The 13,978-nt window shown below is 43.5% G+C and overlaps 1 protein-coding gene across 1 annotated transcript in view; it reads right to left on the bottom strand.

The window, feature by feature from the left end:
* C3 (complement component 3) overlaps positions 1-13,736 on the bottom strand; it is a gene marked incomplete at its 5' end in the record, with an annotated part of 29,683 nt that extends 15,947 nt beyond the window's left edge. Inside the window, 8 exon segments of the mRNA XM_015564295.1 lie at positions 3,350-3,435; positions 3,437-3,577; positions 9,838-9,923; positions 10,178-10,286; positions 12,482-12,682; positions 12,823-12,894; positions 13,140-13,318; positions 13,561-13,736. Of these exon segments, the coding sequence (XP_015419781.1) occupies positions 3,350-3,435; positions 3,437-3,577; positions 9,838-9,923; positions 10,178-10,286; positions 12,482-12,682; positions 12,823-12,894; positions 13,140-13,318; positions 13,561-13,736 (1,050 nt within the window).
* Positions 13,737-13,978: the final 242 nt, after the last annotated feature.

The following is a 13,978-nucleotide window of genomic DNA, read 5'->3' as shown; positions in this document are numbered from 1 at the left end:
GGTGGGAGTAGAAGGATCATACCTCAACATAATAAAAGCCATTTATGACAACAGCCAGCATCATACTCAATGGGCAAAAACTAACACCATTTCCCCTAAGAACAGGAACAAGACAGGGATGCCCCCTCTCACCACTCCTGTTCAACATAGTACTGAAAGTGTTAGCCATTGCAATTAGGCAAGAAGAAGAAATAAAAGGCATCCAAATAGGAAAAGGAGGAAGTAAAACTCATTATTCACAAATGACATGATGTTGTACATAGGAACCCTTAAAGACTCCACCAAAAAACAACTAGATTTAATGAATAAATTTGGCAATGTAACAGGATACAAACTCAAAAATCAGTGGCTTTTTTATATATCAATAATGAATTCTCAGAGAGAAACTAAGCAAACAATCCCATTTACCATTGCAACAAAGAATTTAAGATACTTAGGAATAAACTTAACCAAGGAGGTAAAAGACATGTACTCAGAAAACTATAGCACGTTTTAAAAAAAAGAGATAGAAGAAGTTATAGACAAATGGAAGAATATTCCATGTTCATGGATTGGTAGAATCAACATCATTAAAATGTCCACACTATCCAAAGGAATCTACAGATTCAATGCACTCCCCATTAAAATACCAATGGCATAATTCACAGATCTAGAGCAAATACTACAGAAATTTATATAGAACCAAAAAAATCCCCAGCAATCTTGACAAAGAAGAACAAAGTTGGAGGAATCACAATACCAGATTTCAAGTTATACTACAAAGTCAACTTAATCAAAACAGCCTGTCCTGGCACAAGAACAGGCATACAGACCAATGGTACAGAACAGAGATCCCCAAAATGGACCCAAACCATTATGCTCAATTAATATTTGACAAAGGAGGCAAGAGCATACAATGGAGTCAAGACAATCTCTTTAATAAATGGTGCTGGGAAAATTGGACAGATACATGCAATAAAATGAAACTAGACCACCAACTTACACCATACACATGAATAAACTCCAAATGGATAAAAGACTTAAGTGTAAGTTGGAAAACCATAAATATCCTAGGAGAAACCATAAGCATCAAAATCTCAGAGATCTCTTAGATCAATATGTCTGCGGATACATCTGCTAGGGCAAAGGAAACTAAGGAGAACATAGACAAATGGGACCACATCAAAATAAAAAGTTTCTGCACAGCAAAAGAGACCATCAACAAAACGAAAAGGGAGCCCACTGTGTGGGAGAACATATCTGGCAATGATACATCTGGTAAACGGTTAATATTCAAAATATATAAGGAACTCATTGAACTTAAAAAAAGGATGAAAAACAATCCAATTGAAAAAATGGGCAACTTATCTAAATAGACACTTTTCCAAAGTGGACATACAGATGGCCAGTGACATATGAAAAACTGCTCAAAGTCACTGATCATCAGAGAAATGCCAATTAAAACGACTACGAGGTTTTACCTCACACCTGTCAGAATGGCTACCATCAACAAATCAACCAATATCAGGTGCTGGCGAGGATGAGGAGGAAAGGGAACCCTAGTGCACGGCTGGTGGGAATGCAGACTGGTGCAACTATTATGGAAAACTGTGGATTCTCCTCAAAAAATTAAATATGGACTGCCATTTGACCCAATGATTCCACTTGTAGGAATATATCCTAAGAAAACCAAAATCAGAAAGAATGTATGCACCCCTATGTTCATAGCAGCACAATTTACAATAGCTAAGATCTGGAAACAGTCCAAGTGCCCCTCAGTAGAGGGGTGGTGCATTTATACCATGGAATACTAGGCAGAAATTAAAAATCAACAAAACGAAAAAGAAGAATCTTTTACCCTTTGAGACAGCATGGAGGGACCTGAAGAGTATCATGCTAAGTGAAATAAACCAGTCAGAGAAAGACAAGTATCACATGGTCTCACTAATATGTGGAATCTAGGTAACAAAATAAACTGATGAACAGAGGAGATCCAAAGACTGGAATCATGGAAGAGAATGTGGAGTCTTGGAGAAAAGTTGTGGGAGGGTGGGAGCTAACCTATCAAAGACCTTGTATGCATATATGCGTGGCCCATGGACACAGACAGTGGGGCAGTGAGGTCCTGGGGCAGCAAATGGGGGCAGGCTGGATGTAGTCAATGGGTGAAAAAAGAAGACATATGTAATATTTTCAACAATAAGGAATTATTTTTTAAAAATCTGGGGTGCCCTAACCAGTTTTGCTCAGTGGATTGAGCATCAGCCTACGGACTTAAGGGTCCCAGATTTGATTCTGGTCAAGGGCATGTACATTGGTTGCAGGCACATACCCACTGGGGAGTGTGCAGGAGGCAGCTGATCGATGTTTCTCTCTCATCGATGTTTCTAACTCTCTATTCCTCTCCCTTCCTCTCTGTAAAAAAAATTAATAAAATATATTTTAAAAAATAAAAATAAATAAAAGCTGGTGTACATTTATACCATGGAATACTATGCAACAGTAAAAAAGAAGAGTCTCTCATCCTATGAGACAGCATGGAGGGACTTGGAGAGCGTGATGCTAAGTGAATTCAGCAATCAGAGAAAGACAAGTATCATATGATCTCACTCATATTTGGAATCTAATTAACAAAATAAACTGATGAAAGGAGTGGATTCAGAGACAAAGAAGCATGGAAAAAAGTGCAGAATCTTTGAAGGAAAGAGGGGAGGGTGGGAGGTTGGGAGGTAATCAAAGACCTTGTATGCATATATGCATAACCCATGGACTCAGACAGTGGGAGGGGTTGGGAAGGTCTTGAAGGGTTGATGGGGGAAATGATTACTTACAGGGAGGAAGGGAGAGGATAGAGAGTTAGAAACATCAATGAGAGAAACATCGATCAGCTGCCTCCTGCACACACACTACTGGGGATGTGCCCGCAACCAAGGTACATGCCCTTGACCGGAATCGAACCTGGGACCCTTGAGTCCGCAGGCTGACGCTCTATCCACTGAGCCAAACTGGTCAGGGCAGCAATAAAGATTTTTAAAAAATAAAATAAAAATAATTTTACAAGTCAAGACAAAACTCATACTGAAATGTGTTATAAAATATCATATTTGATATTAAAATATATTTTAAGGAAAATTGCTTTTATCTTTAATGCTGAGGTTTGGGCACCCCCCTGAGAATTTTATGCTCAGAAGCATGTCTCCCCTGCCTCACATGGCCCTGCTGTCACACTGCTGGGACTCCTGACTTTCCTAAGCTGAACATGGACAGCATTAGTGTCTCAGAGCCTGGGGCTCCAAACTGAGTTGACAGCACAAGGAGAGCAAGAGTCCCTCCTGAAGGACAAGAGGCAGCAGGGGCCCCAAGGACTCACCACGACCTTCAGGGTCTTCCTTACACCGTCGGTGATGAAGTACCGATAGACAGTGGCCTTGACCTCTACCTCCTGCAGGCCCCACCGTGAGTGTATCTGATTCCCGGTAGTTGTAGAGGACGGCTCGTATCTCTACCTGTTCGTTACGAACCACAGAGTAGGGCCACCGCAAGTCGATGAAGAAATCTTGCACCACTGTCACCTCATAGGGGTCAGCCACACAGATCCCTGCTCAGAGGAACAGAACATGAGTGTCAGGGGTAGGGGATGGGCAGGGTGGACAGGGTTCAAGTTCAGTTCCAAGTTCCTGCCTCTCAAGGCTTATCCCTGACCACAGAAGCTGTCTGGAGCTCAGCTGGTTTTAGTAGAAGCCCATAGACTAGAGAATGTTGATGGTGATGAATTACAAATGATATTGGTAGCTGGGGTTTTCCAGGATATAGTAATGTCTTTGGAATTTTACTCAGAGATGGAGGTGGAAGAGGAAAGTGAGTCAGCCTCACTGAAGGGTCCATCTGTGCTCCCCAAAATGGGAGCCCCAAGCCCCATGTGGTCACTAGGGACTGGAAAGGTGGCTAGCTCAAAAGAGCTAGATTTGTACTTTTATTTCAGTTTAGTTAACTCAGATTTAAACTTCCAAACTAGTGCTTGTGAATATACTGGAATCATATACTGTCCAAGGGTGACTTTTATGGTATGTAAATTATATTTGATTTAAAAATGCCCATGGACACTGACAATAAAGGCCTGGAAGGGAGGGCGAGGGATAGAGGAGATCAATGAGGAAAAGACAAACAAACAAACAAAGGGGACATTTGTAGTATTTTCAACAATGAAGATAAATTTTTGAAAAAATGATGTGTGGCCCTGACCAGTGTGGCTCAGTTAGTTGGGCATTGTCCTGTGCACCAAAAGGTTGTCAGTTCAATTCTGGTCAGCACACATGCCCATTTGAGGGCTTCCATCCTGGTGGGGAGCATGTGGAGACTGCCAATTGATGTTTCACTCTCACATCGCACTCTTTTCTCTCCCTCTCCTTTCCTCTCTTTCTAAAAATTGATTTTAAAAATCTTAAAAATAATAAAAATAATGCTTAATTTAGTGATTGGAAAACTTTTAAAGGTATGTTTGAGACAACTTGAATATATCAATCTGCTTTTTCACCTGCAAATTTTTTGAATCCTAAAATAGAGATCAAAGTGTTTCCAATGAAAAGCTCACATCCTGAGAACCAAGATGGCAGCATAGGTAAATGCCTGTACTTGCTGCCTCTCACAACCACATCAAAATTACAACTAAAAGACAAAATAACTATCATCCAGAACTGCAGGAAAGCTGGCTGAGTGGAAGTTCTACAACTAGAAGTAAAGAAGAAAGAGCATTGAGACTGGTAGGAGGTGCAGTGGCACACACAGAATGGGCTGGCAACCGGGTGCGCTGCTTTTCTTTAATTGGGAGAGAGACACAAGCTCCTGATTGCTTTGAACTCCAGTTTTGGGCAAGACTCTGGCGACCCAGACACATATGGGGAGAAACTGGGATGTCTGGCATTGGGCCAGAATGCGAGGGCGGCTATCTTTCAGAAGGAAGGTGCTTGCAGCGGTCATTGTTCCTGTGCTGGGACCTCTTGGGTGCAGGGCTGACTGGCAGCCATTGCTATTTGCTCTACCCTGGTGAGTCCCTGAGACCCTGCTTCACCCAATTTACAACCCCATCCAAGCTGTGTGCAATGGTTTTTGCATATGAATGGTCTATCCTTTCTCAGCCTAAAACCTGTGAAACAGGCAGCAGCTGGGGCAGGGAGCCCCAAAGCTACCAAAAGAAGGCCCAAGGTCTGGCAGCAGCAGCCTGCCTTGCTTCACAGCTAGGCCTCATCTGGGCACTTCTAAACCTGATAAAAAGAGGAGGAATCTGCAGATCTCTCTGTAGCTCCTGCTGGGCAGTCCCAAGAAGTGACTGACTTTGCACCTCCTTGGAGATCCAAGAGCCTGTGTACCCAGTGGTCAGTGTGAGACCATACCAGATTACAACTCTTCACATCCATAAGCAACACACTCAAGGGGCAGATTCAGTGAACATTCCAGGAGACATATCAGCTCTACCTAATACATAGATACAAACACAGGGAAGCAGCCAAAATGTGGAGACAAAGAAACATGTCACAAATGAAAGAAATGGAAGCAAGAAAACTACTGCATAATGAGTTCAAAACCACAGTTATAAGGTTACTCAAGGATCTTCTAAAAACCTCCGAGGAACTTAGTGAAACCTTCAATGATCTTAGTAAGAATGCCAAAAAAAAAAAAAAAAAAAAAAGGAAAAGGACCAGTCAGAAATTAAGCATACACTGACTGAAATAAAGAATAATATACAGAGATTCAACAGAAGACTAGACGATCCAAGATTCAAGTCAAAGATTTGAAATACGAGGAAGCAAAAACACCCAACTGGAATAGAAAGAAGAAAAAAGAATCCAAAATTATGAAGATAGTGTAAAAAGCTTCTGAGACAACTTCAAGCATACCAACATCCAAATTATTGAGGTGCCAAAAGAAGAGAGAGAGAGAGCAAGATATTGAAAACCTATTTGAAGAAATAATGACAGAAAACTTCCCCTACCTGGTAAAAGAAATAGGCTTACAAGTCTAAAAAGTGCAGAGAACCCCAAACAAGAGGAATCCAACGAGGACCCACACCAAGATCCATCATACTTAAAATGCTAAGGGCAAAAGACAAAGAGAAAATCTTAAAAGCAGCAAGAGAAAAACAGTTAGTTACCTACAAGGGAGTACCCACACGACTACAGCTGATTTCTCAACAGAAACTATGCAGGCCAGAAGGGAGTGGCAAGAAATATTCAAAATGATGAATAGCAAGAACCTACAACCAAGATTACTCTACCCAGCAAAGCTATCATTTAGACTTAAAGGACAGGTAAAGAGCTTCCAAGACAAGAAAAAGCTAAAGGAGTTCATCACCACCAAACCAGTATTATATGAAATGCTAAAGGGTATTCTTTAAGAAGAGGATGAAGAAGAAAAAGGTAAAGATAATAATTTATGAACAACCAATTGACAATAAATACATATCTATCAACAAGTGAATCTAAAAATCAAATGAATAAAAAATCTGATGAACAGAATGATCTGGTGAATGTAATAGAATCAGGGCCATGGAAAGGGAGCAGACTGACAATTCTTGGGGGGAAGGCAATGTGGGGGGTGAGGGAAGAGATTAGACCAGTGATGGCAAACCTTTTGAGCTCGACGTGTCAGCATTTTGAAAAACCCTAACTTAACTCTGGTGCCATGTCACATATAGAAATTTTTCGATATTTGCAACCATAGTAAAACAAAGATTTATATTTTTGATATTTATTTTATATATTTAAATGCCATTTAACAAAGAAAAATCAACCAAAAAAACCGAGTTCGTGTGTCACCTCTGACATGCATGCCATAGGTTCCCCATCACTGGATTAGACCAAAATCTTACACCTATGGACGAAGACAGTGGGGGTGCAAAGGTAAGGGGTGGAGTGGGAACCGGAGGAGGGGAGCTATGGGAGGAAAAAGAGGAAAATCTGTAATAATCTGAACAATAAAGATTAAAAATAAAAGAAAGGAAAAGCTCACATCCTAATTGAGATGCACTCTAAGTATAAAAGGCATACCAGAGTCAAAGGCTTACAATAGAAGTAAAATAAGTCATTAAAAATTTTGATATCTTTCCCGGCCAATGCTGCTCAGTGGTTGAGTATCAACACATGAACCAGGAAATCATGGTTTCATTCCAGGTCAGGGCACATGCCCAGGTTTCGGGCTCGATCTCCAGTAGGGGGCGTGCAGGAGGCAACCAATTGACGATTCTCACTGATGTGTCTAACTCTCTCTCCCTCTCCCTTTCTCTCTCTTAAATTATTAAAAACGTATTTCTTATAAGTAAGGCTTAAAAGTAAATAAGCAAAAATTTTAATATCTTAATAGTTTATGCTTAAATAGTAATGAATTTATTATTGTAACATTATTAGTGTGTTAGTGGTTTTACAAACTTTTATAAAATGTGGAAATTATAACATTTTGGATATATTTGGGTGAAATAAAATGTATTTCTGAAATCGGGTTCATCATGCTCTTTTTTTATGGGGCTACCAAAAACATAAAATAACACACTAGCCCACATTACATCTTTTCCTTCCTTCCTTCCTTTTTTTAAAGGCACTATTATAAGGGCTTTACATGTATTAACTCATAACAATCCTCTCAACAATGCTTAGAGTACATGCTATTCTATCCTGTCATTTTATAGAGGAGCACAGAGAGGCTGAGTAACTTGATTAAGGCCACACAGTGGCTCGAGCTGAGTCATACTGGAGTCCCCGGCAAAAGGAAACTATGTGTCCCTGTGTAAATGATTTCATTTGAGATCATCACTTGTTTAAGAGAAATTGCCATGGCCCTGGCCTGTGTGGCTCAGTTGGTGGAGCATTGTCCCATGCATGGCAATTCCATTCCAGGTCAGGGCACATGCCCAGATTATGAGCTCCATCCCCATAGATGTTTTTCTCTTGTGAATCTCAATCTCTCTCTCTCCCTCCTCTTTCTAAAAGCAATAAAAACATATTTTTCTTAAATAAGAGAAATTGGCAGAAAATTTTAATTCCTTCAATTAAAACGAGATAAGCAAAGAAACAGAGTTTTAAAACCTTGAAGTCAGGAAAGTAAAATGATATTAAAGTGTAATAAACAAAATGAGAATACAGCATAAGAAAGTCTGGCTCTGGTATAAATAAAATATTTACACTTAATATTGTGAGTTTTAATACCCCTGTCTTTCAATGTTTTAATATTGTTTGACACATTTTACCTTTAAAGTATACATAAAATATGCATATGGGTCACACATTTTTTTCTCTTGTCTCAAACTCCTTTGTAGTTTGTCATGGCTCTGATCTCTGTTTAAAATTTGGATATTTTTTTAATTTTTTTTTATATTTTATTGATTTTTTTACAGAGAGGAAGGGAGAGAGATAGAGAGTTAGAAACATCGATGAGAGAGAAACATCGATCAGCTGCCTTCTGCACATCTCCTACTGGGGATGTGCCTGCAACCGAGGTACATGCCCTTGACGGGAATCGAACTTGGGACCCTTCAGTCTGCAGGCCGACGCTCTATCTACTGAGCTAAACCGGTTGCGGCCAACATAGATATTTTTGGTACTCATTGTTATTTTGAAAACTATTGCAGTGGGATATTACTTACCTTGGTGACTGACTTTTTGGTATCCACTTACATTTTGCACTAAAAGTAGGGGTCTTCCTTCCCTCACCCCTCCCGGTCCTGCTGTAAACCATCCCCATTTGGCTAGAGCTCCTCAGGTCTCACTCCAGCTGTGGGTGACTGGGGACGGGTAACCTTTCTTGTCACGCTTCCCAATCTGACCACCAGTGTTTCAATCCCCCTTCATCCTGCTTCCTCCTCTTTCTTAATCACTTTACCCACTATCATGTAAATAGTACCTCCTTAAAAGTTTTTGTGGTTGCAAATTATTCTGTACGATACTACAATGGTGGACTTGTGTCATAAAATATTAGACCAAATCCATAGAATGTACAACATCAAGTGTGAATTCCTGTCATCTATGAACTTGGGGTCTTCACAATTGATTGTAACAAATGCACCACTCTGGTGGGGGATGTTGACAGTGGGGGCGGCTGTGCATGTGAGGGGGGATGGCAGAGGGTATATAGGAAATCTCTACTTTTTGCTTAATTTTTTAATAGAATATTTTTGTCTTTGTTCATCTTCACTGGAGGATATTTCCCCCCCATTGATTTTTAGAGAGAATGGAAGGGAGAGGGAGAGACAGAGAGAAACATTGTTGTGAGAGAGACACATTCATTGGTTGCCTCCAGCACAGGCCCCAATTGCCCGAAACCTGGGTATGTGCCCTGGCCAGGAGTTGAACCCCCAACCTTTTGGTGTACAGGACGATGCTCCAAACAACTGAGCCAAACTGGCCAGGCCCTTTCTACTCAATTTTGCTGTGAAACTAAAACTGCTCTAAAAATAAAATCAATTTAAAAAATAAAAAGAACTTCCCAGCCAGTGTGGCTCAGTGATTGAGCATCAACCCATACACCAAGAAGTCACTGGCTTGATTCCCTGTGAGAGCACATGCCTGGGTTTGAGCTCCATCTACAACAAAGGTCATGCAGGAGGCAGTCAGTTGATGCTGTTGTTTCTTTCTCATCAATGTTCTGTCTGTCTTTCTCCCACTCCCTTCCTCTCTCTCTAAAAAGTCTATAAGAACATATTTTAAAAAATAAAATAAAAAGCACTGACACCCACGATCTGGACTCTGATGCACCTGCCACACCCAGTAACCAGGGGGTAGAGTGTCAGTCACCAAGAAGCAGAGGAGCTTTGGGATGGATGAGAAACAGAAAATGCCTGGGGCCCTGGGGCCTGCGAAACCATCACCTCACCTTTCCTGTCAGACAAGCTCACAGCCATGATCTCCCAGGTGGTGATGGAGTCTTTCAGAAACACCTTTATGGTCTTGGAGGAGATTCTAGATGGAGGAGAAATGGGGGTCTTAGGAGAAGATGTGATGGAGGGGAGAGCAGGTAATGAGGGGCCCCAAAGGGACTAGTTGGAGGGCGTAGGTGTGGGCACGTGGAGGTTTTTCTAGGTTGGGTTGTGGAGTTCCACTATGATTCCAGAAATCAGAGGAGGTTGGGGTGCATGCAAATTAAATGTTCTGGTCCTGAGTGTTGGTAGCAAGTGCCTGGGGGTGGGTTGGAATGAGGGGTGCCCCAGCCTTACCCATCTTTCTCTGGGTCCTTTAACTCCTCGATGGTCCACAGCCAACTCTCAGGGAACTGGCTTCTGGAAACGATGTCTTCTTCCGGAATGATCTCCTCATCCAGGTCACCTGTGTAGGTGGGGGGCAAGCTGGGTTTAGAGCAGACCCACTTTCTCTTTCTTTTGCCTACGTGTGTTGGGAACCTTTGTGTCTTTTGTGGATGGAGGGGTGAAGGAGATGGGAGCTTTCCAGCTAAAAGAATTTAGAAATATGTCTCCACTTTGACAACAGCTGCCTTTGAGAGGTGACTGCTAAGCCCCGAACCCCAAGGTACACATGTACACAAAAATCACGTGTTACCACATAAGGCGTCCATCCATATCTGTTATCTTAAAAGCTAAGTGATATTGATCTTTGGGAATATCTCTCTTGACTTAAATTTTAAAAAGATTTAAAAAAAAACCCCATAAAAGGAGTAAAGAGGAACTTTTCATGGAGAAACAGGGCAGACACCACCTTAATCAAGGATCAAGGTTCACATCATCCATGATGTTACAAGGCAATGTGATAGAGGAGACCTACAACCTGATAGATCCAGTACCCGAATTAATCTGAAAAGTAATTATATTATTTTAAATCTTAGAATACATATACTTATGTGCATATGGGGTTAAGTTTCTTATATGTAAACTAGAGGACCGGTGCATGGATTTGTGCACATTGAAAGGAAATTAATTAGAAGAAATATTTTAGAGGCCAGAGAGGGACTGTGAGAGGTTGGTTCCAGACCGTGTTCAGCCCATCTCGCCCAGTCCTGATCAGTTGAACCCCAACAGCAAGCTAACCTACTGGTCGGAGCGTCTGCCCCCTGCTGGTCACTGCACATCATAGTGACCAGTTGAATGGTTGAATGGTGGGACACTTAGCATATTAGACTTTTATATATATAGATAGGGGGCTAAGTTTTTCTTAAAAGTTTTCTTTTCAAGGCCTGCTAAGCAATTGAGGATGTGACCCAGCTCTGAATCCAGCAAGCAGAACTGATAGGTATGGTCAGGCAGACTCATCAGGAGTCAAAACATCATCTCATCAACATCATCTCATTGCCTGATGACTGATTACAATAGCTGATGTCTACGGACCCCCCAGGCCTGCTCATAGCTGCATCCTGTACCCCAACCCCCTTCTAGCTATGTCCTTGAAAAACCTGTTTCCCTTGAAGGGCCATAAACGATACACAACCCCCACAAGAGATGACTGCAGACACCATCCAGGGCCTCTCAGCTCCCCCTTAATAACGTCATAGGAGGAGTGGCGCTGCAAAAGCCCGTGGAAAGCCGGGGAACTAGAAACAAAAAACTTAATGCCCTTTATAAAGAGAAAGTCCACTACAATCAGAGCTCAGCGTTGGGAACCAATTCCCCTGAGCCACAGCACCCGTGCTTCTGCAATAAAGTGCATTTTCTGACTCTTCCGAGTGCCTGGTTCTACATCTTCCTGCTGCCTGGAAATTTTGCCATAACAAATGCTACCTGCCTTCTGATCCCAGGCGAGGCACCAAGGAGGGCACAGTATCTCCTCTGGGACAGCCCCGCCCCAAATGCAAAACCTGAATGTGAGCAGGAGAAACACCAGGCAGACTCAGGTTGCTGAACAACTTTCAAATGATCTGGCCTGTGTACCTCATGTTTGTGAAGAATATGAGAGTCACAGAAAGACCGAAGAGCCGCTGGGGGTGGGGCAGATGGGAGGAGGCTAAAGAGACACAACCAGACATACCAATGTAATGTGTGATTCTGAACTGGGTCCTTTTCCTAGAGAGAACTAAAAGAATTTAAAAAGTGGCAACATTTGAATGGATTCTGTGAATTACTTGGTGGAAAGGAATCCACGTTAACGTCCTGATGCTGAGCAGTTTGCTGGGGTGTTTAGGAAAATATCTTTGCTGCCAAAACATCCTCACTAAACTATTCAGAACTCTGGGGGCATCAACAGCTCAAGCGGGGAAAGGTGTTAAACCCCACAAGTTTGTCTGTGAGTTAAAGGCTGTTTAAAGAAAAAAAGATCATTATTTTTGCATTTGTCGGCCAGCCAGCCACTGGGCAAGTTTCCCAATCTTCCTTAGGTTTTAAGCAGAAGCATTCTTTTTGTTACTTTTCATCTGTAATTGCTAACATGAAATTTCCTTCAATTTTACAAGCCGCTCACACTTGCCTTTGCTCTTGGAAGCAAATTTGATCCACACAATTTCCAGTCCCCAGTGACAGGCGCCTCCCCCTCCCACCACCAGCCCTCAGGCAGGGCCCCCAGACCACAGGACTCACTCCTGGCCAGGCCCAGGTCACTGTCCCGGCTGTGCTCCAGCCGCTGCTGGGTGATGTAGTTGCAGCAGTCCAGGAAGGCGTCCACGCAGGCCTTGTCCTGGAGGATGAACTGTGCCCTGCGCTGGCACGGGTACTTCATGGGGTTCTCCCGCATACCGTCCTCACAGCACTTGCGCAGCTCCTTGCTGGGGTACTCACCCGCTGTGGGAACACCCCCCAGTCAAGTCCCCACAGGGCCTCCCAGGGAGGACCTGCCCAGGTCCAGGCCATCCCCTCCTCCCACTTTGCTGGGATCTCAAAGGACAGGGTGTAAGGGTAGGGGAGGCGATGAGGGCTCCCACCTTTGCCCATCCTCTCCTCCATGAGCTGCACTGAGCGGCGGCGCCGGGTGGCTGGTTTCGGGCATGCCAAATCTGAGGGGCAGGTGGACGGAACAAGATGGGTTAAGCACTGACTGCCTGTCCTTGGTTTACTCCTCACAGTAGCTGCGAGGTGGGAGTGTTACTGCTCCCATTTAACAGATGTGGACACTGAGGCTCAGAGAGGAGAGTGATTTGCTAGTTGGTGGTAGAGGCAGGGCTTGAAACCAGGGTCCCGGATCCCATCTGGGAGGTCGAAGTGCTGCCCCTCCCTGGGAGTCCACTGGCCGACTCCTCACCTGACCGCTGCTCCGTCTGGAGGCCTTTGCTGGTCTGGAAGACCAGCCCGGCATCCGTAAAGACTCCCGCATAGTTCTTTCCACTGCCTGGTGTGCAGCCAATGTCTGCCTTCTCCACTGTGTCCCAGATCTGCAGGGCGGGAGGGGTCAAGGGCAGGATGAGGCCAGGCCAGCAGGGCCTGGGTCACTGCACCAACACATCCACCCAACCTCTCTACTATCCTCATCCCGAGCCCAGACACTCCACAGTGGATGATCAGAGTGTGCTGCTGTGGGACTGAGAGCTGTGCCCATTACCATGACCATCCCCAACTTAGACCCTGTCCATCCACATTTCCATCTGCAACTTGAACTTCAACACTTCCCCATGTCTCTGTCCATTTTGGCCTCTGAATTCAACCCACACTCAACCTCATGTCACTGGTTGTCCCCAGCGCCATTCTGAGTCACCCTGTTCTTCTTATTCAGTACAAACACGCCCTTGTCCACGGCTACCAGCCCCACTCGAGCCCCCTGGTTACCCTCAATCTTGAGCGATATCTGTTGTCCAGGGAGATGCTGATGCTTTTCCTCCTTCATGGCACTTTTCACCACCAGCTGTGAGGAGGAGGGAGGGGTAGGCAGGAGAAGTCAGATCAGCAGGGACCCAGCCTTGGTCGGTAGAGGACAGAAGGGGACCTGGTCTGCTCTGGAAGGAGAGAAAGGTGGAGACAGAGAGAGAAGAAAGGAGAAGTACAAAACCAGCATCAGGTAGAAAGTCAAGGAAAGAGAAAATTTGGAGCAAGAGAAATACTGAGACTAAAACAGGGAAGAAAACAAGATGGAAGAGGAGAAGAGAG

This window comes from Myotis davidii, unplaced genomic scaffold (assembly GCF_000327345.1).
Source record: "Myotis davidii unplaced genomic scaffold, ASM32734v1 scaffold341, whole genome shotgun sequence".
Taxonomy (NCBI): Eukaryota; Metazoa; Chordata; class Mammalia; order Chiroptera; family Vespertilionidae; genus Myotis; species Myotis davidii.
Note: the sequence above shows the minus strand (reverse complement) of the source record. Positions and strands in the feature narration are given on the sequence as shown.